The sequence below is a fragment of the Gopherus flavomarginatus genome, chromosome 7, assembly GCF_025201925.1.
Source record: "Gopherus flavomarginatus isolate rGopFla2 chromosome 7, rGopFla2.mat.asm, whole genome shotgun sequence".
Lineage (NCBI taxonomy): Eukaryota > Metazoa > Chordata > Testudines > Testudinidae > Gopherus > Gopherus flavomarginatus.
In genome coordinates, this window is record NC_066623.1 from 112,262,952 (window position 1) to 112,289,248 (window position 26,297).

Consider the following 26,297-nt stretch of genomic DNA (forward strand, 5'->3'; position numbering starts at 1 on the left):
CTTCTCTTCAAAGGGGCACGTCTGAAGACACAGGAAAAATAATTGCATGGCCCATGGTTCGTGATGTGCTTGTCTCTTTTAATTGCCAGTGTTTACTTTTAAGCAGGTTACGGGCGTCTCTCTGAGGAGGACGAATTGGCTTTCGTTGATGGTGTTTTGTTTTGCTTTGAATTGTTTTCCGTTAATTACAGCGTATTGAAAACTAGGATTGTTGTGGGCCCATTCCCCATTACACCAGGTGCTGTACAGATATACAGCATGAGAGCATCCCGGCCTCAAAGAGCTTTCAGTCTAAACAGACCAGGCATAAGGGGAGAAAGGCTAGGCTCATCGAAGTCAGTGGGAGTTTTGCCATTGACAGTGGGACAGGATTTCCCCCAACAGGTGGATGAGACAAAGAAGGGCTTGGTAGGGTGGGGTAGCAAAAAAAAATAGGCTGCTTTAGCCCAGGCCAGCCATGAGCACCGTTGTTGTCTCCAGTGATTGCCGTGCATGTCTCAGCCGTGAGGATAGGTCAGTTTCAGCCTCGGTGTGGGATCCCTCCAGACCATGAAGGGTTTTGCTCTGGGGCAGACATTCCCCCCCCGCCAGCTCGTCTGTATCTTTGGCCTATGGGAGTGACATTCTTCCTCCGCTCCCCTTCCAGATGCAGCAGCTGTAGACACGGACCCATTTGATGGGCAGACGTTGGCCGAGGCACTGAAGTGGTACCTCCACGAGCTCCCATGCCCTGTGATCCACCCCGCAATCTACAGCGAATTAATCTACACTGCTCAAGGTAATCACCCCATTTGCTTTGCCTGGTTGCTTTATGGGTGGTGAGATTCTTCAAGCTTCATCATGGGAAGGCCTGGTAAAGGGGTCATCACTGCGTCTTGTGAGCAGTTGCTGGTGCTACTGAATAGAGCTCGGTCTGGAGTGACTGGTGGGGTCCACATCTGGATCCAGACTGGGCTTATGTTGAAGGGCTGGAGTTCAGGCGCATGGTTAAGCCAGGGCTAGGGCCAGTTAGACGGCATCAGACATCCTCTAGCTGTTCTAGTGGTGTTGGCAAGCTTGGGGAAACCTCATGAGATCACTTGTTCCCGTGAGATTTCCACTATCCTCTGCTGCATCTAATATTGGTCCCTCTGCTTTAGGATCCACCCCGATACAGAAGAGTTAAGAACATAAGAATGGCCCTACTGGGTCAGACCAAAGGTCCATCTTGCCCAGTACCTTGTCTTCTGATGGTGGCCAATGCCAGGTGCCCCAGAGGGAATGAACTGAACAGGGAATCATCAAGTGATGCATCCCCTGTCGCTCATTCCCAGCTTCTGGCAAACAGAGTTTAGGGTCACCATCCCTGCCCATCTTGGCTAATAGCCATTGATGGACCTATCCTCTATGAACTTATCTAGTTCTTTTTTGAACTCTGTTATGGTCTTGGCCCTCACAACATCCTCTGGCAAGGAGTTCCACAGGTTGACTGTGCGTTGTGTGAAGAAATACTTCCTTTTATTTGTTTTAAAGTTAGGGGTGGGCTTGGATCTGGAGGGTCCCTGAAATGTATAGCAGATTCCACCCATGTAGAAGGGGCAGCAGTGTGTCTCCAGGTAATGGTCTTCAGGGGAAATTTCCTTCGTGGGATTCCTTCTCTCTTTCTACAATTGATAAAAACACAGTGATGTATTTTAATGACCCCAAGAGGCTGGGATAAAGGCTTAATGTCTCCTCCCAAACACAGCGGCACCCCCCCATCCCACTAGGATAATGGATCAGGAAAGATGCCCCTCACTGAATCACCCTTGCTTCTACCTTGTGGGCATTTCACAGTTCATTAGAGGTCTCCCCCTAAAGAGCCTAATAAACCCAAAGGATTGAAGTCAGTCTTGCTTAGCGTGTGGTAGGTGACACGGATCTGGGATGAAGTGCCGTGTAGGGTAGGCTGCATTGCAAGGGTTTCTGTACCAGTAAATTCTCCCCATGTAATCCATCCTCAGCAGCAGAGTTTAGAGGCCCCATCTGAGATGGGGTCCCCCTTGGGCTAAGCACTCTACATACACAGAGGACATGGTAGACCGTCCCTGCCCTGGAGAGGTTACAATCTAAAGAGACGAGACAGACAAATGGCAACCAAAAGGGAGTAGCTTTATCCCCGTTCCAAAGGAAGTTCAGAGGAACTAAGTGACTGGTCCAGGGTCTCCCTGGAAAAGCAAGGAAGTGAACCCAGACCACTCGACTCCCATTTCTTTTCCCATTCCCACTTACTGCTTTAGAGCTCTGGCTGCTCCAGTTTACTTGAGCCATGGCTCCCTGTTAGCTGACACTCCGAAGAAGCTGAATCTCAGAACGAGCAGAACATGTTGCTTCCCCCGTCCTCCCTCCCTAACAGGCATCATCAGGCTTTGTCCCTGTCTCCCAGTCCATAATAATCTCTTCAAGCGGCTATTCATAATGATCCAACTGCCGGGGATGGATGGAGCACATGGAAACCCCCACCCCAAGTGTTCGATCAAGGTCAAGAAATCGATCGCCATTAAAAGCGACGTCCCCACCGCCCCTCCCTGCCTCATCCATCATTTGTCACGCCGCTGGCGACCTCACGACCCCTGGCATGGAAGAGTCTTTAGGAAAAGCACTCACCTCCCTGGAGCCCGTTGTCCCTGCTGTGTCCGTCACTGGGATGACATCGGGAGATAGACGCAACGGGCAGGGACCTGCTAGTAAAATGTTAAATAGCCACGGAGAGTCCTTCACCAGAAGCAGCATCGGTTTCTCTTTAGAGTCGTTCTTCAGTGCGGATGCCCTTCCTTGTTGCAGCCAATCTGTGAAAGGGCACAGATTCGAAGCCCAGTGCAAAGGTGCTCCTTGCTCTTGGCCTCGCTGCTTAGTTACAGGCGCTGAGATTTAGAGGTAATAACGGGCCAAATCCACCCCTGCTGTCCGTGGAGTTACCCCAGGGATGACTGTGGCCCACCACTAGCCTTTCATCCCAAAGGAGCGCTATACCAACAGAGATCGACAGATTACACCCCGGGATCACTTCGCACGTGGCTGAAATGCAGCCACCTCTGGGGCGGGCCAGCAGGCAGGCAGTTTAGGGCAGGGAGCAAATGCTGCGTGGCCATTCAGGAAAGGGCGGTGATGAAACAAGCACCAATCTGAACGAACCACTGCCGTGATTTTACCTTGTTTCCCTTCCCCGTTGCATCGTCTGTTGCCCAAGGGAGGCTGCAGGGCTGCCAACCCTCCCTCCTGGGACTAGTCCCATTCGAGTCAGGCGGACAGGCTAGTCACACCAGGAAGGTATTTTCAGAATCAGGGCTTCCGCCTGTAAAGTCTGCAAGGCAGCGACTGAGTGGCCAATCTGCAGCTGGGATCAGCTGCAGTAGCTCCATTAAAGTCTAGTGAGCTAGGAGAGTTGACACCAGCTCCAGCAAGAGATTGTCACTAATAACAGAAATGATCGTTCTAAAACTAACCAGCACAAGCCACGCCTGGCCTGCTCCATCCAAGGCCTCATGGGGACACCTCCAATAGGATTTTCAGCTGTTTTTTTTTGTTTGTTTGTTTTTTTCTTTTCCTTTTTAATCTCAATTGAAAAGAAAGAGTTAAAGGAAACTGAAAACTTCTAGAGGAATCATGCGCATGTGGCGTCTCCCCTGCCCTTCATCCACTATCCCTGTCCCCAGCACACAAATCCCTCCGAAACAGCCATGACGTTAGCATTACTAACAATTGCAGCCACTGTAGATGACCCATGCGCTCTGTCCAGCAGCTTTTCACAGACATTCGATAAATGCAAGGGGGCCAGTGGTGCTCAGCTATATGGGGCTAGGTTGGCTGTGGTTTTTTTGTCTCTTGGGTCAGTCGAGCCATCAAGCTGAGAACGTGTGAGAGGCCCCTATCAGCTGCAGAGCAAAGCTGGTGAGGGGGAAATTGGGTCCTCCGCTGATGACCCCACTTGTAGCAGAGTGCCATGGGTCAGGCCGCGATGTTCAGCTCTGAATTTGAGCTCCCTCAGAGGCAGGGAGATTTTCAGACCTGCAGAATCAGTTAGTTCATTCCCCAGGAAGGCTTGGGCTCCTCAAAACTTCAGGAAATCCTGTCCTTCCACGGGCTAGCCACAAACTCCACTGCAGAGAATTGCAGGCCCCATGCCAGCTGCTGGAGTCTCTCAGGTAGGCACGGTGCTTTCCTGAGGGACAGGACATGCTCCTTCCTGGCTCTGCTGATGGAGAGGGCAGCATTGCCCTCTCTGGGATACCCAGCGCCAGCAGGGGTTCTAGGCCTGCTCACTCCTTGCACTCCAGGGGCTGTGAGTAAACCAGATCTGCAACTGAGTCCTCAAACAGACGCCATAGTCGAGGATGGGGACTGAACCCAGGGACTTTAACGCTGGAAATCACAGGCTCTCCCACTCGTGCTAAGGAAGAGCTCTCTCTCTACAGTGGGGAAGTAGCTGCTGCTATTGTCTATGGGCCCAGCCACTAAGCGGAGACGTGAGCACACGCCACAGGCCAGTGGAGTACACAAGGTCTGAAATTGTGCAGCAGCACAATGGGCGAGGGAAGGCCCCTTGCTCCCTTACCAGCTGTTTTCCCTACTTGCATAAACCAGCCTCACTGAGCTATGTGCACAGAGGAATTCAGGAGTCTGGTGGTGCTTCTACGGCAGGCTGTGGTAGAATTCCTAAACAATCCTCTCCCATGCCGTGAATCATAACAAACAAGCTCTCCGCATACCAGGGCTGAGGCATTTCACAATCCCCCAGCATCCAAGTGCTGCTCCCTTGGATTGTGCACAACCATCAACCAAGCCAAACACCATGAATTTCCACCCAGCAGCAAAGAATCTAAACGCTTCCTTTGGGCAGAGACGTGAAACCACAGTCGGTTGTGCCCATCTCCGGTGGTTATCGGGGCAGAAGCCATAGATCTCAGCAGTCCTTGAAAATACCCCTGGGATAAGCCCAACATCCATCCCTCAGCGAAGCCGGTCCTAATGTCTAAGGAGGCAAGTGACCTGAGCCTGCATCGCTGGTATCTAGCCCTTTGCCGAGACGCCTTGAGAGTTACATATGCTGGAGAAACTAACTCTCTTCAGTCCTAGAAGTAAAGAAGAGTCAGGAAAATACAGAGCAGAAGGCCTGGTTAGCATCTGAATCTGGACTTTCTAGTCCATCCCCTTGTAGGTGCAGGAGCAAACATTGAGAAGTGTTCTGAACCAGGACCCTTGGTTAAGGACTTTGTCTGCGAAGACTAGTCCTCTGCTGGAGTGACACATGACTGAGCAAGCAGAGCTCCTCAGGGCTTGGGTCCTGAATTCTAATCCCAACCTGGTCAAATCCTGAAGTCCTCACTACTTTTTACTCCGTCAGGCAAAAATTCACATTGACTTCAGTGTGCGATTCTTCTTGAGCAAAGGCTGATGACTGCAGGATTTACTCGTTAGCACCCTCTCATTAGCCTCTAGTACAGGTACACGTGTGGCTCCAAAATAACGGCGCCCGGTGGCAAAACCAATGGCACTTCTAAGAAATTCACCCTGCGCCCGAATAAGTGGCGTTGTCTCAAACGCTGAAAGGCTCTCGGCGCAGAGCCGGTGTGCCCTGGCCATGCCAGAAGGCCAAGTGGCTGCCAGGTCCCTGTGCTTCGGGCCTAGGAAGAAAGCATTATTACAATATTTTGGCTTGGGTGCCTGGGAAGGTTTTACTGTAATCCAGTCAACTTTTGGCTTTATATGGGCATAGAAAAAGCTCTGCTTTTTCGCTCAGGATGTTGGAAGCTCCTTTCGGTCTCTGGGAGCATTTTTGGCCTGCATTAGATTGTTACAGGTTAGGTTTTATTTGAATTTTTCATTCAAACAACCAGCCAAGTGCTTATAACTGGGAAGGTTCAGGCAGGCGGAAATCTTCAGTTCATCCAGCAGCCAGGCTGGGCTCCAAAGACCTTCTAAGTGATTTCTAACAGAGAGAAAGCAGGGACTACGCCAAAGAGCAGACTTTCTTCTGTCGCTGCCCCCGCCAGCATCTCTGAGCACCTTGCACACGGGAGTGAATTTATCCCCACCGCACCAGTGTGAGGTAGGGAATTGTTATCCTCAGTTCACAGGTGGGGAATGGAGACAACGGGACTTGTCCCACATCACGCATAGTCTGGGATAGAGATGAGAACTGAACGATGGACTCCCAAATCTCAGTCCAGTCCTCCTCCTCTACTGTAAGAGGGCCTTTAGCATGGAAACCCTTACCGGGAGCAGACAGAGTTAGCTAGCTGTCTGCATGGCGAATATTATTTCTATCGTGGTCTTATCCAAAATGTACTGGCTACTTTCCAAATGGATAGGAAGATCCAGCCCCTGCTCAGAAGAACTGATAATCCCTGGATCGTATTTTAAGGGGCCTGTCAGCTAAGTACCTACTGTGCTCTGGAATCTTCTACCTTGAGCAGCATGGTTCTGGAAGCCTGTCTGCACATGAGGCTGGAGAGCACTTTAAGCCATCTCCAGGAAGCTGCTAGGGTGGCCTTGCCCAGCAGAGGAATTTCATGACTTTATAACAAAAGATTCAGGCTCGGACAGCTTAATAATGGTGCTTCCTGCCTCTCTCTGAGCACCTTCCCCCTTGTTTGGAGCTGTCTATGATCTTGTACAATCCAGCCAGCTTGAATTTGACCTTTGCCCAAGGTGGAAAAACTAGACTCGGGCAAAGCCCTACGGGGGATGCCGTGGTGACCGGGGCTGGGCGGAATGACCTCACAGTGCTTTCCCAGCTTCTGTCATCATGCTCTCGAGTGCTGTATTAGGATGAGCAAGTGGACCTGCATACAAGGATTTAACAAGCAAAGACTTAAAAATCAATGGGCAAACGTCGCAAGTTGGGGGAGACAGTGTAGCCTAGTGGGTAGAGCACTGGGCCTCAGGAGATCTGGGGTCTTATTGCCAGCTCAGCTACTGACTTGCTGGGTGACCTTTTGCAGGTCACATCCCCGCCTCGTGCCTCAAGTTCCCCTATGTAAATGGGGGTAACGATCCTGCCCTCCTCAGTAAGTGCTGGAAGAGCGGCAGATGAACGGTGCTAGATGAGATCCGGGGAGTATCCGTCTGGCTCCCCTTTTCATAGATTCATAGACCTATGAACCCTCAGCCCTTGCTCCTCAGTGTGTGTTTTGCTGTGCCACACGCTGAGTCAGGGTCCCAGCACAGTCCCCAGAGCTTCTGAAGGCCAGACGTTCAGAGGAGGTCACACCCCCATGTTGTACCAGCTACTCCGGGGCTGTAATGCCCCATCAACCAGTCAGATCCATCTAGTTCCCAGTGCCGTCAGTCTCTCCTTTGGCTCTTGCACTGGGTGAGTGGCCACGCATCCCTCAGACCTGCCTGCTCTGCCCATGAGCACTGCCCCTTGCAGAAGCATTCCTAGTGGAGTAACCACTGAGATGGCCCTGAGTTCAGGCTGCAGAAGTACATGCTCCTAGTTCCAGAAGGCCCACATTTTGTTCCCCACAGGCTGACTCTCTGGTCGGTGCAAAGCCCTGCCTTATGGCTGGGCTGGTCCTGTTGTCTGGTTTTCCTGGCAGCTCTGTTTCTTGGTGGCCGTGGGTGTGGAATTGGCTCCAGGAGTGTCCCGTATCTCCTGTACTGGGGCATTTACTTAGAATGATTGCTCCTGGGGGAGGCGATACAGCGGCCGCGGGCCCAGATTCACAAAGCTTATTTCAGTGCCTAACGCCCATTGAAACGAATATGACATCGGCACCTAGATACCTTTATACATCTAGGCGTGCATGCACTGGAAAACACTGAGATCCTCATTCAGCAGCTAGGCAGGCAAAGCATGCACCATTTAATCTGTTAGAGGCTGGTTGCAGCCATGGACAGATGGGGCTTGTGGCATAGATGAGGCCAGTGCTAGTTGTGGTTGGTTACCACTGAGTTCTGGGATGGGGCCATGTCATAACCTATTCCCTGATTTGGACCTTAGCGTCCAAAATATGGGGGTTAGCATGAAAACCTCCAAGCTTAGTTACCAGCTTGGACCTGGTAAAGCTGCCACCACCCAAAAAATTAGAGTGTTTTGGGGCACTCTGGTCCCCCCAAAAACCTTCCCTGGGGACCCCAAGACCCAAATTCCTTGAGTCTCACAACAAAGGGGAATAAACCATTTCCCTTCCCCCCTCCAGGTGTTCCCTCCCTGGGTTCCTGGAGAGATACACAGAAGCAAGCTCTGTGAATCTAAACAGAGGAACTCCACCCTCCCTATTTCCAGTCCTGGAAACAGAAGTACTTCCCTCTTCACCCAGAGGGAATGCAAAGTCAGGCTAGTAAATCTAACACACACAGATTTCCCCCTAACTTCTTCCTCCCACCACCTCCCTGGTGAGCACAGACTCAATTCCCTGGAGTTCCCCTCTAAAGAAAAACTCCAACAGGTCTTAAAAGAAAGCTTTATGTAAAAAGAAAAAAAATACATAAAAATGGTCTCTCTGTATTAAGGTGACAAATACAAGGTCAATTGCTTAAAAGAAATATGAATAAACAGCCTTATTCAAAAGAATACAATTTAACACATTCCAGCAACTACACACATGTAAATACAAAAGAAAACAATATAAACCTTACTGCCTTACTATATTTGTACTTACAACTTGGAAACAGAAGATTAGAAAGCAAGAGACAGAAATCCTCTCATAGCCGAGAGAGAGACAGGCACAAGACAAAAAACAAAGAAACTCAGACACAAACTTCCCTCCACCCAGATTTGAAAAAGTCTTGTTTCCTGATTGGTCCTCTGGTCAGGTGTTTCAGGTTACTCCTTTCCAGGTGAAAGAGACATTAACCCTTAGCTATCTGTTTATGACAGGCCAGGTCTCCAGGTGCGGGCGAGTCAGCTCTCGTCCCAACTCCTCCCGGTATTAATGATCCCTATTGGCAGAGCGGCCTGGATTGCTTGGTCAGCTAGGCACCAGCAAACAATGTGTTTTAATACGGTGATGTGGAAATGTCCACATTTAGGAGCATACTTACCAGACGGGGGACTCTCTCCTGGGAAGCAGTGACAGACAAGGATTTGGGGGTTGTGGTGGAGAATCAGCTGAACGCGAGTTCCCAGTGCAACGCTGGGACCAAAAGAGCTAATGCCGTCCTGGGATCTCGTGCAGGAGCAGAGAGGTTATTTCACCTCTGTATGTGGCCTGGTGCAACCTCTGCTGGAATCCTGGGCCCAGTTCTGGTGCCCACCGTTCAAAAAGAACGTAGATGAACCGGAGAGGGTTGGGAGAAGAGCCATAACATGATTAAAGGATTAGAAAACCTGCCTCGGAGTGATAAACTCAAGGAGCTTAAGAAAGCAAAGGTGACTGGATGAGAGTCTGTAAGTACCCTGCCGCTAAAGCAAATATTTGATAACAGGCTCTTCAGTCTAGCAGAGAAAGCTCTAGCAGGGGCTGGAAGTTGAACCTAGACAGATTCAGATGGAATGTAAGATATACATTTCCAACAGTGAGAGTAAGTAACCAGTGGGAACAATTTACCAAGGATCATGGTGGATTCTTCATTACTGACGACTGTTTCAATCAAGACGGGATGTTTTTCTAACAGATCTTCTGCAGGAACTATTTGGGGCAATTCTCTGGCCTGTTATATGGGAGGTCAGACTAGATGGTCACAGTGGTCCCTTCTGGCCTAGGAAGCCATGAATTGGTAGACACCCCAGCACATATGCATGTCCCCACCGTGATGCTCTAACATCCGTGTCCAGAGCAGATGGCCTTGTGAAAGCTGAACCGGCAAAAGAAAGGAAGCCTGGGGCCATCGGTGGAGTTCAGGAGTTCTCGACCTTTTCCTTTCGGAGGCCCCTGCACATGCTATAAAAACTCCATGGCCCCCCTGTGCCACAATAACAGGTTTTCTGCATATACAAGCCAGGGTCGGCGTTAGGGGGTAGCAAGCAGGACAGTTGCCTGGGGCCCCACACCACAGAGGCCCCTGTATAGCTACATTGCTCAGGCTTTGGCTTCAGTTAGCTAATATTCAGAGCCCTGCAGGTCTATTTCATTCAGAACAAGATGAGATATTGGTGATATGAGTCAGATATATACTTGGGGTCATCTTAGTTATGTACAGAACATTTATTCTGGGCCCAGATACCTCTGTGTCTGCCCCTCCAGTGAGCTGTGCGCTCAAGGAGCGTCCTCTCTGGCTCACACGGACACCCTCTCTGGTTTGCTCTGCCCCTAACACAGTCTGTAACTAGTATCCTAGCTTCTGTCTGTGCAACCCAGGAAACCCCTGTTAATGTGCCTGGGTTAGTCCTGAGCCGCCATGTGGCTGATTGTTGTGGGTGATCACCACCCTTTCCTGTAGCTGTTTTTACTGCATAAAGGGGCTTGACTGCACCTTCTGTTGAGGCCGAAAAAGGCTGCTTGGCCCCCACTGTGATTGTCTTTGGATCTGAGGCTAAGGGCTTGTCTACACTGAAGTGTAGACACTACCTGTGCTGACAGGAGGGGTTCTCCCATTGACAGTACATGAGCACCTCACAGTCTTTACACACTTATCCTCACACACCCCTGGGAGGCAGGGCAGGGCTGTGAGCCACATGCTACAGAGGGAGAAACTGAGGCAACTGAGGCACAGATCGGCTAAGTGTCTTGCCCAAAGACATGCAGGAAGGCTGCAGCAGAGCCAGGAATCGAACTCCCCTCTTCAGCTCACATGCTAACCACTGCCCCATGCTGCCTCTCCGTGTGCCCTGGGCAGCCTGACTGGTCACTTGGCACCTTCCACCCACTCGGCCGTGTGTAACAGCCCCATCCTTCAGAGCCAGCTGCTGCCACGCTGTAGTTCCCAACTGGCCAGAAGGGGTCACTGCTGAACAACATGAAGTAGTCCCTTCCAGCAATTAACTCCGCGTCTCCCAGACCGCAGGGCAGATCGTAGCATCACCCAGAGACCACTGGGGCAGACCCATGAGGGTACTGTTTCTCTTTGCATCTGGGATCCTCAGGAGCTCACTCTCCTACCTACTTTGAGCCCAGAATCCCAGTGTCTCCACAAGGCAGGATCGCTGTCGCGCGGTCACCCAAATGGTTAACCATCCGCTTCGCTTAAAAACTTGGCTCCCTTTTCCTCCTTCGGAGCCCAAGTTTTGAAATAAGGTTTCCCCCTCTGTTGTTGTTATAACTGCCCAGACCTTCCTGTCTCAAGGAATAAAACATTTCCACCGTCCGCGGGATTATCACCTCTTTAAATCATTCTTTTGGCTCGCCTAGGACGGACCAAACCAGGAGATCGCCGTGGGGAACGCAGCTGGCTAAACGAGACCGAATTGAATTAGCTCTTAATGAGCGATGACCCCAGCTTGCAGACAAGCCCTTCGCAGCTCGAAAAGCCTCGCTTGCCACGGCGCCTTTGGCTTTTCCCTCCTCTGCCGATTGCCTCTTTCTCCAGCCACTGCATCGGCTAAAGGGCTTGCAGGGCAAACAGGTCGCGTGCCTGCATTTTCCCGGCATCCCTCCACGCACACGATGGCACATGGCCAACCAACCACATTTCTCCTGGGACTTCCCCCTCCCACTTCAAATCTCCATGACTCAGCTGTCAACCCCCACCCCCCAGGACTCAGTGCTGGAAAGGGTCCATTTCCTGTCACTATCGCTTAGCAGCCCTGACCCCCTCTGAGGATGGCAATGCCAACATACCTCTTGTAAACCGTAGCCTGCTCTTGCAAGCGGAGAGATTTGAACTCTGAGCTCCAGGAGCAAGAGCACTGGGCCTGGTAAGTACTCGCGTACCAGCCTGGCCGTGCCAGGTTTAGCTCCAGCACATGCTTATTCTTAGTTTATTCTGCCAGGGCAGGTAAGGCCTGATTCAATGGCAGGACTCCCACTGGAACACAGAGGCGGTGGGTCAGGCCCCAGGGGTTGGATCAGGCTCCTCGTTTGCCTTCATTCCTTCGCTTTACTTGTAGCTTCTTCATCTAAATCAACAGCCTCATCCTGAGTCCACAGCTCCCCCCGCCGAGCGGCACATCTGTGCCATGGATGAGCAGGGCTTGTAGGGACGGGGATCAGGGAGGCCGGGCTGCTGATCTGCAGGATGGGAAGGGCTGAGCTTCCTGCCCCCACGCGGCTCGTCAGGTTCCAGGCATGCGCGCATCCCACTCGGTAAACATGCTGCCGCGGGCAGAACATTGCAAAGACAAGCCTGACTGGCCTTGGGGGGAAGGGGCAACATGTGGGAGAGGGCCATGGTTTGACAAGTGGTCCCCCCGCCCCCTCTTTGGGAAGCTTTCACCGCTTCTGTCACGGCTCGGCCGCAGATACATATTTTGTATCTGTGCAGGGCTCTAGGCTCTGGGTTTCCTTGGTCCTGTCTCGGAGAGGGGGGCTCAGCCAGCTGACCTCTCAAGGTTCCTCGCAGCCCTACGTTTATACAGGCTGTGACGTTATTGATATAATCGGGAACCATATAGAACATAGTGGCACCAAATCTTGTGTAAAGGGGGTCATATAAGGTGTCTAAGACCAGGTTATGGGTTGCTGGTTATGATTATTCTGTCTGTATGTATGTATCATTTTTTAGTTGAAGTTATGAGTATTGGCTCTATACTGTCTGTATTTCAAATTTGTGCTGTGCTTCTGGGAGACATCCCAGACAAGTTGTTGTTAGCTCTACCTAGCCTGCCTGATGGCCCATTAAGGACCATCAGCTACACAATTGACCCATTGAGAGGAGGCAGATACACCTTGTAACTCGGCAAAGTATGCAGGGACTTGCCCGTGTGACTCCAGACTCCATTTTGCTGTAATTTTCCACAGTAAGAACAAAGAGGTTCTTACACCTGGAAGAGCCTATATAAGGCTGATGCCTTATCTCCATCTTGACTTCAGTCCTGCTTCTTAGCTCTGGAGGGACTTTGCTACAAACTGAAGCTCTGAACAAAGGACTGTTGACCCATCTCAGCAGGAGATGTTCTCCAGAGACTTGATTTTAACCTGCAGTTTACTCCATCACTGCTACAAGCCTGAACTAAGAACTTTGCCATCACTGTATGAAATTGATTCCATTTAACCAATTCTAGCTCTCATCTCTATCTTTTTCCTTTTATGAATAAACCTTTAGATTTTAGATTCTAAAGGATTGGCAACAGCGTGATTTGTGGGTAAGATCTAATGTGTATATTGACCTGGGTCTGGGGCTTGGTCCTTTGGGATCGAGAGAACTTTTTTCTTTTACTGGGGTGTTGGTTTTCATAACCATTCATCCCCAGGACAGGCGGCACTGGTGGTGATAACTGGGAGACTGGAGTGTCTAAGGAAATTGCATGTGTGACTTGTGGTTAGCCAGTGGGGTGAAACCGAAGTCATTTTTGTCTGGCTGGTTTGGTTTGCCTTAGAGGTGGAAAAACCTCAGTCTTGGGCTGTAACTGCCCTGCTCTGAGCAATTGGTCCTGAATTGTCACTCTCAGTTGGGTCCCGCCAGAACCGCATCGTCACACAGACCTTGACCGCACCTGCTGCAGTGGAGCCCATTTTCACTTCAGCATCGAGAGCTGACGTAAAACTAGTACTAATTTGGATGAGCAGATACCAGCTGGAGACAAAATGCTACCGTGGATGGCGTCTGCCTCCATATTTCATATCCCCCAGAATGGTAACGCCCAAGTGAGGCAGTGGGGGTTAGGAGACTGTGGGTTACTGTTATATTCCACCACAGCAGCAATTTAACCCCCTTCGCTCCCCCGCTTGGCCAGAGGGGAGCTGGGCCCTTCTTGGCACAGTTTCAAGCGGAGCGTAGGGGCAGTGTGATCGTATGTGGATAATGAGCAGCCTGGGCGTCAGGAATCTCAGCAGTGCCGAGGACCTCTGGCTCGTGCTGGCTTTGTCCGGAGACACCCTCTGACAATCTGACTCCTCAGTTGGAGCCCCGGTTCTGCCACCGACTGCCCGTGTGATCGGGGGCTAGTCACATCACCTCACTGTGACTCTGTTTCCCCGTCTGCCAAAGGACAGGGCACTCAGAATGCCGAGCTGCCGCTGTGCAGTGCTTTGGGACCTGGAGACGAAGCACTGACTGTTATTTAGAGAGAGGACCCAGTGTGGAGCTAAAGCTTCCAGGGTGCTCAGAGGGTGGGTCTTTGCGGTAGTTCCATCTCCAGCACTAACAGCATTCCTGGCTACTTGGAGCCGTTTGGCTGATGGTCTGCGTATGACCACTCCCAGCTCTTACCATTGCTCTGTTACCTCCCCCTAATCCCCTGCTGCGGCAGGACGTGCCACAGGGACGGAAGCACAGTTGGGCTGATAGGAGGAGGCCGGGGCACCTTTGGCTCAGAACTCCCTTGGGTTGGAGGGTTTGTGTCTCAACTCACAGTTTATTGGGGTGAGGTAGCAAACCTCTTTTACTGGGTTCCAGCCAGGCTGGAAGCACCTGCGAGCAGAATGGCAGGAGCTGGCGGCTCAGAGAACGGCCCAGCGCAGCAGATTGGATACTGGGGACTTGTCTGCATAAGGCACTGCTGCGTGGCAAGCTAGGAGGTGAATTTCCGACGCATTCACTTGCTGCCCAGGGACATCCTGTGTAGACAAAGTTCATCGTGATTATCTGGGGAGCAGCTCTGATTTGCCACCGATGCCTTTGCTGTTGGCAAGCCGTGGCCTGCTGCCCTCATCTCTGTTCGGTGAATGCACAGGCCATATCCAGCACAGACTGGCTCAGGGCAGCTTCCCCAGCCACCTCCGTGCTGGCTTCTCTCTCCTGCTCTCACCACAGCTGAGTCAGCGTGGGTAACGCAGGAACTGCCTCCGGGACAGGGATTTCCCTCTGACTGGAACAGCTGGCTCCTCAGGCTCCCTGGATCATTCAGTGTTTGGCAGGAGACTGAGCAAAAGATGTAACTTGGCCCATGAAGTTTGAACTTGGTTTTGAGAGAGTGAGCTGGGGGCCCCCTCCAATGCCCTGCCCGGGAGCAAAGCTTCCTGCAGCCGCCTGATCACCGCAGCTGTCTACACACCTGACACCTCTCCTGAGATCCCTCACCACGGAACCAGCCTGGAGTTGCCATGTGGGACCTTTCTCTCGCCCGTCAGCCAAAGGTAGCAGGCCTTGTGCTCTCCCAAGCTCAGCACTGTTGAGCTGCCTTTGCATGGGGATGGGAAGCCTCCAAAGACAGTCTTGGTGCTCCAGGAATGGGTGGCTCGGCAGTTTATGGGGCTAGGGGGCACGGTGCTGCAGGCCGACTCAGAACCTTAAAGTGAGGCACCTGTATACGTGAGGGCAGGATCGGCATCGGCAAAGAGACCCTAACTTTCAGTGGTGCTGGGTTTTCATTTATTTTTAATGAGCCCTGATGTTAAGTAGCAGGTGTTTTTTTAATATCTCAATGATGTTTCTTTCAGTATTGTAACACACTAGCGGCTGATGGGTCTGTGTGCTGCTGCCATCTAGTCGCTAGGCTCGGAACTGTGTTTCATACGCCCTATATGTCTAATAATCACTGAAGATTCTCCTTCAGGTCGAGTTGGCGGGGGGGGCTGTGCTTTTGGAACAAGAAGGGCTGTGTTTTATTCCTTCTCTGCCTCCGTCTATCCAGAAGGCTTAGAAGCAGTGTGTGCTCCTCTGACACTCTTGGGAAGGCATTTCTCAGCACCGACTGTTCAGGTGTTTGTAAAGGGGAGCCCTCCGCGGAGGTCTCAGCACAGCTTTGTCCTTCTCGATCGCTAGCTTCGTCCTTTGCTCCTTCAGGAGACCCGCTGGGCTGTACACTGATTAAGTCCTCAGAAAACCCTACCTAAAGGACGAATACCCAGACACTGCTGAATTAGGAGCAGATTAACCTCCGAAGAGAACCTATCAATTATAGCCAGCACAAATAACAATCAGGCCCTTTAATTTTAAACTTAATCCCCTTCGTCTTAGTGTGCCCCAGGCGTAACACGCAGCAGCAACCGAAATACACTGCAGCTTCCCTGGCGTCCTCCGTATGCAGCACTGGGGACAATGAGAAGAGAGGCTGAGAAAGCCGGGGGAGGAGGCCAGGTCATGGCAGGCCAGGGCGTCATCCCATGGGTGGGGACTGAGCTATTTAGAGTTAGAGCCTGTCGGTGTCTCTGCCCGGGGTCACACCAGCACCGAGCGGCATCACTGGGCTTATCCCAGCAGAGCCATTGGCAGATCTGGGCTGTAGACTTTAAGGGCCAAATCCTGGGCTGATCTGCCCCTCGCGCTGTCCTGTTGAAGTCAATCAGGCTGCACAGGGTGTGAGGTAATGCAGAGTCTTCATGGAAGGGGGATAGAGACGGCACCTCAGTATCCCGCTGGGATGGGTGGAGAGAGAGAGAGAGAGACAAAGGGAAATAGAAAGAGAAAGATGTATGGGGTGCATAGATATGTATGGGGTGGACAGACGTATGGGGTGAATGGATATGTATGCTGATGGATGGATGGCTAGATAGACATGTATGGGGGTGGATAGACATATGGGGTGGATGGATGGGGAGATAGATATGTAAAGGGTGGAGGGATGGAGAGATATGGATGGTGTGGATAGAAGTATGGGAGTGGATGGATATATATCAGGTGGACAGAAGTATGGGGATGGCTGGCTGGCTAGAGAGAGATGTATGGTGAGATATGTATGGGGTGGACAGACGTATGTATGCTGATGGATGGATGGATGGATAGATAAATATCTCTACCTCTAAGAAGTGTGTATCACCCTTTTTTTTTCTATCTAAACTTCATTCTCACCTCTGAGCTCTCCAGAGGCCACGTGTTTCAAAGGCTGGAGAGATTCCCGCTCCTTTGGCTGTGTTCCAGGATGAGGAGATGTCTAGGCCGGCCACGCGGCGCAGTGACGCTGGCAGTATGGAATCACGACGGCACGGCACAGGGATCTACGAGGCCCTCTCCTGGCGGGGTCAGACTGGCACATCGGCATGCCGATGGTTCTATGCAAGTGTTTATCAAGACTCACTGGAAGCCATTCTTCCCCGCTGGAGCTCAGCATTGAACTAGCCCAACTCCTCCACCCCAAACTATTTACCAGCTCCACGGTGATTCTCCCTCTGCCTGCACAACTAGCCGTCCTCCACTCTCTGCCCCTCATAACTCCCCCCCGCCGCACACACACAGCATGAGCAGACACAACTCCCTACCGAGAAGCCCCCATGAGAAATACACTAGGTCAGCTGGCTCCCAAAATGGCCCACAGGGAGCATGACGTGGGGATGGAGTGTCCCGTCCTGCTTTCCTCCCTCTCACATTTTAGGGAAGTAATCAGAGGCTGCCTCCTTTCCAAGAATAAAAACTCAATTAGAAAGCAATTAGCTTGACCGGCTCATTAAGCTACTTCAAAGGGGAGCCGTCGTCTCTCCCCCCCCCCGCCCCCTCTCCGCAGCCTGCGAGTTCCAGAAATTCCAGGGCAGAAATAATCTTTGTTTGTTTCATGATGCAAGGAGGAGGCCAAAGCCGGAAACAAAGGCGAATGCAACTGGTGCTTTCACGGGCTTTAAAGCTCTTTTTCTCAGGAGGGAGTTAATTTTTACATTTGCCTTTAAAGCATCCACCAGAATCAGATCAGAGTGCGATTCCCAGCAGGCGCAGACATGCTCACGCTAGCTATCGTGAGGTAGCATGCGTATGCGTATCTGTGTGAGCTCAGAATCCCGCTCTTAGTGTGGATAAAGCCTAAAACTGACCATCCAAAATCAAGACACGTTTCAGAATCTTGGCCTGGAGCTGTGAGATGAGGGAATGGAAGTTTCATCTTCCCTTGGACTTCTATTAGGAAGAGATTAAGGGGATAAAGCAAATTGCATGGAAAATCCCACTGCTTGTGACCAACGGGCCCAAACACTGGTTAGTGTCCAACGGGGATCAGTGCTGCGCCGGCTGGGAGAGCAACAAGATGGTCTATCAGGCTTTTGCCATCTGTGATTGCGGTTCTTGGACGTGAAAACCTATGGTCAGATTCAATACAGTCGCTGCTGCCAGGCCTCTGTAGGGCAGTCTGTGGACTGGTGCTGGGTCCTGGCAAACTGGTATTCCCTACTGGAGAAGGTGAGGGGAGTTTCTGTCTGGGTGGGTGACCTGCCAGGAGATCCAAGAACGTTATGCGAGGTAGTGTTGGTGATTCATGAAGCAGTGTTGGGATGCTGAAGAAATGCTTGAACATGGGGCTAGAGAGGGTCCCCTGTGCTACTGCAAAATGGTTCTCCAGATGTTTGGTTCTTCAAACAACTGGTGCTCCACAGACCATGTTTTGAGAGCCGCTGGGAATAGGGGATCCTGCTCGTGCTGGGGCTTTGTGAGCCTTTGGGGGCTTTCCCCCAGGGGGTTCACGCAAACCCTCCTTTTCCCCTGCATTTCCGGTCTGTGTGACATTGTAAAACCCTCTGGTGGGTGCACGTTGTGCTGATCCACAGAAGATATGAGTTGTTCCAGTTCCTACCTACAGAGCTTTCTATCTCAAGCCCTTGCTTGTGAATGTGGAGGTCCCCAGTTCAATGCTTCATGTGTTGGCCAAGAAGGCAGTCATCACAGTTGCTCCTCCTCCTCCTCCCTCAGTTTCGCTCCGAGTCTAGTTTTGCTCTCATTCCGAGATCCAACCCAACCCAACCCAAATAAAACTCAGCCAAAGCCGCTGGGTTTAGCCTCTTTTCGAGGTGGGGCCTCTGCAAATGCATTGAACCCATGAATTCACTTGCCACTCTCAGAACTACAAGCCAGATTTGCCAAAAGATCTGTGTGGGTTGCTGGAGCCTAGGACTTGTAACAAAACTCCAACCCCGGTGAGTTTTTTGCCTGGCTTTGGATTTTGGTCTGAAAGTTTGAAAATGTTTGTCTTAGAGACCCGCCAGGCAGGATGTCAGGATGAGATGTGTTTAAAGGAGTTGAGATCCTTAAACTCTACCTGGCCAGTGCCCAGAGGTGGTGGCAGGACCCTTGGTGTGATCTTTCAGCCAGAGATAGAATTTTAAGAGTGAAATGTCCGTTACTCCTTTCTGCCCAGATATGAACCCAAGTTCTGGAGTGTTTGACCCCACGACCTTGTGGTCACCATCTAGTCACATCGACATGCAATGGATCTTTCATGTTACTAGCAAACTCGCTGGGCCAAATGTGTCTTTGGTTCAATTTCAGTGGCACTCCCCCCAGCCATGAATTGGCCCCATCCAGCCTGCATGCAAAAGAAAATCCCTTTACCCATCAGTCGAAAGAGCCGTCTTCAGCGTGGATGTCTGTTTGCCCACAGTAATTGCTCATTACTAGTGCTCATGCAGCCATGTGATTGCACAAATTGGAAACAAGCAAGAGGAAAAGAAAGCTGGACCGTACCCCTGTGACACTGCAACATTCCTGCGGATAGTCGGTCTCGTCTCTGCAAACCGGGCGGGGGCGGAGGCTCAGTTGTTTTTTTTTTGCAACATCTTAAAACGCTGAAGATTTGGGGGGTTTTCATCCCTTGCAAAAGGATTGCTGGAAAAGAGAGGCCCCTACCCTCCATGGAGCCAACTTCCCGGAGGCTTTGATCAAGAGGAAAGAAACCATCACTTGTGTGCAATGCAACTCTTCCACTTCCTCTCCAGGGGAACCCGACCGTGACATTTAGTGCTGGCCTAGGAGTCCTGGAGTCCGAACTCCTCCCTTTACCCACAGCATGAAGCTGTCCCAATGCACAGGTTGGAGAGATTTGATTACTAGAGCCTCAGTATTTGCAGTAGGGTTGTGCTCGGACAGCCTGGCACTAGGTGCTGTACATACACAGAGCTAGACATGCACCAGGCCCAGGAGAGCTTGCAATCAGAGAAGGAAATGAAGGTGCTGGAGAGGCAGAGCAGAGAGGTCGGGTGGAGGGAGAAGTGAAAGAAGGGCCATGGGCCAGGTCTGAGGGATGGAGTGAAAATTAACCTAGCTGTAAGCCCTGCCCCTGTGTGATTAGCCATGCTCCGAGGTCCCTGGAGCTTCTCTTGAAGTCTCACACTCTGGGTTATCACTTAGGCCTAGATCCTTAAAGGTGGTTAGGCGCCTAACTCCCGTTGATCTTGGTGGGGCCTGAAATCTCTGAGGATCTGAGCCTTGGCCCCTGCTACCCATCCTGGAGAGACAACATAGGCTAGGCAGTGCGGGTGAAGAACAGGACTCTGGGTGCTCCCCCAGCTCTGCTACTGACTTGCTGTGTGGCCTTGGGCCCTTCACCTAAAATCCCCGGGGAATGCTGGTATTAATCTCACGGTTCCAGCTCTTTGTGTCCATGCCAATGAGGGTAATGTTTGTGGGGTGGGAGGAGCTGTACAGCATCTGAAGCGTTGCTCAGGAGAGCACCAGAAGCACCCAGCATTCTCCTTACTAGGTGGTGTCTGCAGCCCTAAGGGCACCAATGGGGCATTGAAGGGTCTGGCGCAAGCATCAGGCAGGTGACCCGTGCCCCAGCTCCTGCCGGCCCCAGCTCCCCCACTGCCAGGCTTTGCTGTCCCTGCCACGGAGTGGATCTGCCTGGATCCTGTCTGCAGGGGAAATCCAGCCGAGCAGGCTTTCCTGCGGCTTGTGCTGCCACTGACTGCACCTGGACTCCGTCGCTGGATGCCACTCCTGGGGGCCCGCCTGCACAGAGGGGCTGCAGGGCCAGCGGGGGCCAGTGCAAATGCCAGTGAATCATTCCAGGGCCTCCGCTCACTTCCTCCCAATGTGGGACATTCTAAGGCCTCTCCTGCACTCAGAGCTCCCAGCTTGGCCCCTGCTGCTCTTAAGCTGCATACGTGAGCTGGCACCCATAGCCCGAGCCCATCACCCTGGCACCTGTCAGCTTTCACTGGTGCTCATCCTGCCCAACCCAGGGGCTCATGCTCCATGGGAGCCAACGCCGTCCTGTGACCATGTCCCTGGGACGCAGCTGCAGCACCTCCAGCGTCAGGGCATCGGGCCGGTGTTCAGAGCCCGCTGCCCTTCCTCCAAACCCCCAGGCCTGGGGCACAAAGCCTTGGGGAGCTGGCTGAGCCTCAAAGCAGCTGCCTCGTGCAGCACCGAACCCCCCAGTGCCTGAGTCTTGTTCTGGAAACTGGATTGTAAACTAGAGGTCCTGCCCCAGGAGGGATTAAAGCTTAATCTTGGAGGAGGAGGGCAGGCACCATGGAGGTCAGGAAGGTTTGGCAGCTCTGCTTCCCTGGTAGCGCAGTCACCAGCAAGTGGGATCTTTGCTTCCTTCCTCAAGATGAAGCTGGCTGCCTCTCTGGGTGCTGCACGCCCTGACTTCTGAAATCATAACTCGTGAGGAGGGGAGCTCCTGCCAACCCTGGGAAGGGGCAGAGAAGCGGGGAGGGGAAGCCAGTGAGAAACACCAGCAAGCTTGGAGGAAGAGCTGGCCCAACAGGAGGCAGCATGGCCAGGGGGATAGAGCACTAGACTGGGCTTCAGGGGAGCTGGGTTCCTGGCTCTGCCACTGGCCTGACAGATCTCCTTGGCCAAGGTGCTTCCCCCGCTCTGTGCCTCAGTCTCTCTTTCTGTAAAATGGGTGCAATGATTCTGTCCTCCCATGTAAAGCACACTGCAATCTACTGATGCTAGCTATTATTATTGCTTGCCGTTAAGGCACTGGAGTAGGGCTTGAAAGACAGGGGATCAATTTTTGGCTCTGCCATGGACTGTGTTCTAATCTAATCAATCGGGGTTCTTATACTGCACTCAGCTGCGACCGCAAGCAAGTCACTGCAGCGCTCTGCCTTTCAGTTCCCCCATCTGTAAGAATGGGGCTAAAATCCATCCGTGATGGGGGCCGTGTCAACACGCAGAGCTGAGTCAGTCCAAACCAGCCCAGGGGTTGTCCTTGACTGGACTGCTCTTTAATAATCCTATTGCGAGTTAGCGCTACACCAGTTCATAGCTACCTCATTAGCAGAGACGGGACTCGGCTGCACATTCTGGAGCTGGCTTCGGATCACAAAGGGGTTTCGGTTTTACAGCTCTGGCTTAGCCCATCCTAGATAAACTCTAACTGGGATGGGCCCAGATCCTCAGCTGGTGTGAATTGACATCAGTGTAACCACATGCTTCACACCGGATCTGGGCTGACAGGCAGACGGGGGAGCAGTAGGGTTGCCAACTTTCTAACAGCACAAAACTGAACACCCTAGTCCCGCCCCTTCCCTGAGGCCCCACCCCCTGCCCCATCCCTTCCACGAGGCCCCGCCCCCACTTATTACATTCCTCCTCCCTCGGTCGCTTGCTCTCCCTCACCCTCACTCACTTTCACTGGGCTGGGGCAGGGGGTGGGGTGCGGGCTTACTTTGGGCGGCTCCCGGTCAGCGGCACGTGGGGCTAAGGCAGGCTCCCTGCCTGTCCTGGCTCCGCGATGCTCACCGGGAGCAGCAAGCAGGTCCGGCTCCTAGGCGGGAGGGGCAGGAAGCTCCACACACTGCTCTCGTCCGCAGGCACCGCCACTGGCGCTCGGGGCGGGGGCAGCACTTGGAGCCTTGTGGACACCCCCCCGCCTAGGAGCCAGACCCCGCCTAGGAGCCAGGACAGGTAGGGACTAGCACCGCCAACCAGACCTTTAACAGCCCAGTTGGCGATGCTGACCAGAGCCACCAGGGTCCCATTTCGACCAGGCGTTCATGTTGAAAACCAGACACCCGGCAATCCTAGGGAGCGAGTCCACATTGGGAACCTAACCCTCTCCCCCATCCACGCCCCGGCGGTCAGCATTGGAGTTCTGCGAACCATGAGTCTGGCCGTAATGCTGACAGTCTGAGCCAGACTTTGATACTCCTCAGGGTTAAGACCTGTCCTGGCCCCAGCTTGACCTGCCTGACACATACACCCTCACTGAAATGTGGGCCCAGGTTTGAGTCTGGATTTCACAACTCCCTAAAGGCCAGAGGCAGCTGGGCTAATCACAAAGGCACGGAGGCCCCAGCGCTACCCATTGCATCTGGCTGTTTTCCATGGGCTCAGAGGAGTCCAGCCACCTCCAATAGGTGAAAACCTAGCAGAGCTTTGCAGGGGAGATGGATCTGGGCTGAGCGAGGCCAAATGGTGCAGTAGCTCCTGGGGGCGGGGGGAGCAAAGGCCCATGTGGTGGAAGAATCCCCTCCGGAGACCCCTGGCGCCTTGCAGGTGTTGTAGCTATTTAAAGGCTTTGGGAGGAAGGGCGGCTGGCTCGTTAGTCTGTGGTTATTAATGGCTGTTTATTTTTGGCTCGTCGCATGTTTCCTTTCCTAGCCGGTGCTTGTGGCAGCAGGAGCGACGGGCAGGGGAGCAGTAGGGCCAGTGTCCGCAGCCCGCCATGCCTTGCCCTTCCATCAGGGCGTAACCTTGTCACCTCTCCCTCTCTGTGTTTCTTTAGTCCAACTCTATCGGCATCTGTTCGGCCAGTGACTGCCCAGCCCACTGGGGCGTGTGCTCCAGGTCCTCCCCGTGCTCCAGGTCCTCCCCATGCCCCATCCTCCGAGGAAAGGAGGTTGTCACAGTCCCAGCTAGGGAGCTGCAGCAGCTCCTGCTTGTCGCTCGGGAGGTCCCTTGCTTGTATCTATTGATCTTCATTTGAGAGGAAGGGGATTGTGCTTAGCTAGGCTGCAGAATAGAGCTTCACTGTTAGGGTGACCAGATGTCCTGATTTTGTAGGGACAGTCCTGATATTTGGGGCTTTGTCTTATATAGGTACCAATTACTCCCCACCTCCGTCCTGATTTTTCACCCTTGCTCTCTGGTCACCCTGTTCAGGGTTCTCCCACTGCTGTGCTCTTTGGCACTCACAGCAGCGGCAAGCATGGCTTCTCCCTGCTACCACTTGAGCTATGGGAGAATTTCCTTCCTTTCCAAGTGTTATGGGGTCTATGACACATGGGGGAGCAGTTTTGATTGCGTCCAGCAGAGGGCGGAGACGCACGTCCCCACCTGACAGCAAATTAATATCCGAGTGCTTCGTTTGCATGTCGGCGAGACTGATTTACACTCTGCGGACAGAAGGGAGAGAGAAGGCGTAGCAAAGACACAGGAAGGTTCTGATATTTTTAACAATGCAGGTTCAATGTATTATCCCTGGCTCTCTCGGTCTCTGCGTAGCAGGGTTTGAGCTGGAGCTGCAGGCTGGGGTGAGCCGTTGGGTTTATGGAGTTGCAATTTAATATGGTCTCTTTCAGGGCAGGAGTGGGGGTAGGCGGTTTGTGAAATACAGCTGGGAAAGTCGTCTCTGCCAGCGCACGGCCTCCCAGGGTTGATCTGGAACAGGGATCATGGCAAGGACCTGGTTACGGAGATGTCTAAAGCTGTCATGACACTCTTGGTCCGCTTTCCGAGAAACGCAGAGGTGATGACCTGGTTTTCCCCGCACCGCCTCTCCTGAGCTGGGCTGCTGGGGAAGCAGCAAGAGGAGCTACAGGCTTTTTTTGTTGTTGTTCTTCCCTCTCCTCGTTTTTCGGTTTAATTGTCTCCTAACCCGCCTGCTTTGCCTGGTTTTAATTGTGAACCTCTCTCCTCCAGCGCTGGGTTCTCCCCCACCTTCTCCCAATCGTCTCATTAGCTGAAACCCTCAGTCAAAACTCCCCTCCCAGCAGCCTCGTTAGCATGCAGGGCCCTGCCCTCTCCGGGTCCCAGCAGCCTCGTTAGCATGCAGAGCCCTGCCCTCTCCGAGTCCCAGCAGCCTCGTTATCCTGCTGCCGCGTGTGCCTCCCAGTCCCACTCGTTAATTATTATTATTAATGATTATTGTTACAAGTGGTTAAGAGGCGCCCATCTTGCTATCGTTCCTGGGTTCACTTTTCAAGGATGAGCTGTGACAGCAGACGGTTTGTCCCGGAAAGTGAGCATATATATCTACCCAGGAGCCAGCTGGCTAAGTGGCAGTTAATCTAATCTATCTATCTATCTATCCCTGTACACCCCCTCTATCTATCTATCTATCCATCCCTATACACCCTCTCTATCTATCTATCTATCTATCCCTGTACACCTCCTCTATCTAATCTATCTATCTATCTATCTATCTATCTCATAGAATCATAGAATATCAGGGTTGGAAGGGACCTCAGGAGGTATCTAGTCCAACCCCCTGCTCAAAGCAGGACCAATTCCCAACTAAATCATCCCAGCCAGGGCTTTGTCAAGCCTGACCTTAAAAACCTCTAAGGAAGGAGATTCCACCACCTCCCTAGGGAACCCATTCCAGTGCTTCACTACTCTGAGTGCAAAAGTTTTTCTTAATATCCAACCTAAACCTCCTGCACTGCAACTTGAGACCATTACTCCTTGTTCTGTCATCTACTACCACTGAGAACAGTCTAGATCCATCCTCTTTGGAACCTCCCTTCAGGTAGTTGAAAGCAAATCCCCCATCATTCTTCTCTTCTGTAGACTAAACAATCCCAGTTCCCTCAGCCTCTCCTCATAAGTCATGTGCTCCAGCCCCCTAATCATTTTTGTTGCCCTCTGCTGGACTCTTTCCAATTTTTCCACATCCTTCTTGTAGTGTGGGGCCCAAAACTGGACACAGTACTCCAGATGAGGCCTCACCAATGTCGAATAGAGGGGAATGATCACATCCCTCGATCTGCTTGCAATGCCTCTACTTATACAGCCCAAAATGCTGTTAGCCTTCTTGGGAACAAGGGCACACTGTTGACTCATATCCAGCTTCTCGTCCACTGTAACCCCCAGGGCCTTTTCTGCAGAACTGTTTCCAAGTCACTCAGTCCCTAGTCTGTAGCAGTGCATGGGATTCTTCCATCCTAAGTGCAGGACTCTGCACTTGTCCTTGTTGAACCTCATCAGGTTTCTTTTGGCCCAGTTCTCTAATTTGTCTAGGTCTCTCTGTATCCTATCCCTGCCCTCCAGCGTATCGACCACTTCTCCCAGTTTAGTGTCATCTGCAAACTTGCTGAGAGTGCAGTCCACGCCATCCTCCAGATCATTAATCTATCTAATCTATCTATCTATCTATTTATCCTCATCCACCCCCTCTATCTATCTATCCCAATACATCCCCTCTATCTATCTATCTATCTATCTATCTATCTATCTATCTATCTATCCCTAAACACCTCCTCTATCTAGCTATCTAGATAGATAGATAGATAGATAGATAGCTATTTTATCCTGTAGTTGGCTTATCTCCCTTTTCAGATATCTGTGTCTTTAAGAATAAAAGTACCATTCCCTTTGCTCGAAGGTCCCTGCCGTATACTCTCCTGAGTTTTGTCTAGTTTAGTTTATGGTGTCACGAGAGACGAGCCTTCCACTGCTTTGCTGAATACACGGCTGTCGCTGTATTTGCGGCAGGTCAGCCTAGCTGAGAGGCTAATGCCTCATCTACACTTAAA

At 52.0% G+C, this 26,297-nt stretch overlaps 1 protein-coding gene across 1 annotated transcript in view; it reads left to right on the top strand.

The window, feature by feature from the left end:
* The window catches only part of PIK3R3 (phosphoinositide-3-kinase regulatory subunit 3), a 358,799-nt gene that overhangs the window by 151,753 nt on the left and 180,749 nt on the right, over nucleotides 1-26,297 (top strand). Inside the window, exon 5 of the mRNA XM_050961835.1 lies at nucleotides 647-778. Within this exon, the coding sequence (XP_050817792.1) occupies nucleotides 647-778 (132 nt within the window). The remainder of the gene's footprint in view (nucleotides 1-646; nucleotides 779-26,297) is intronic.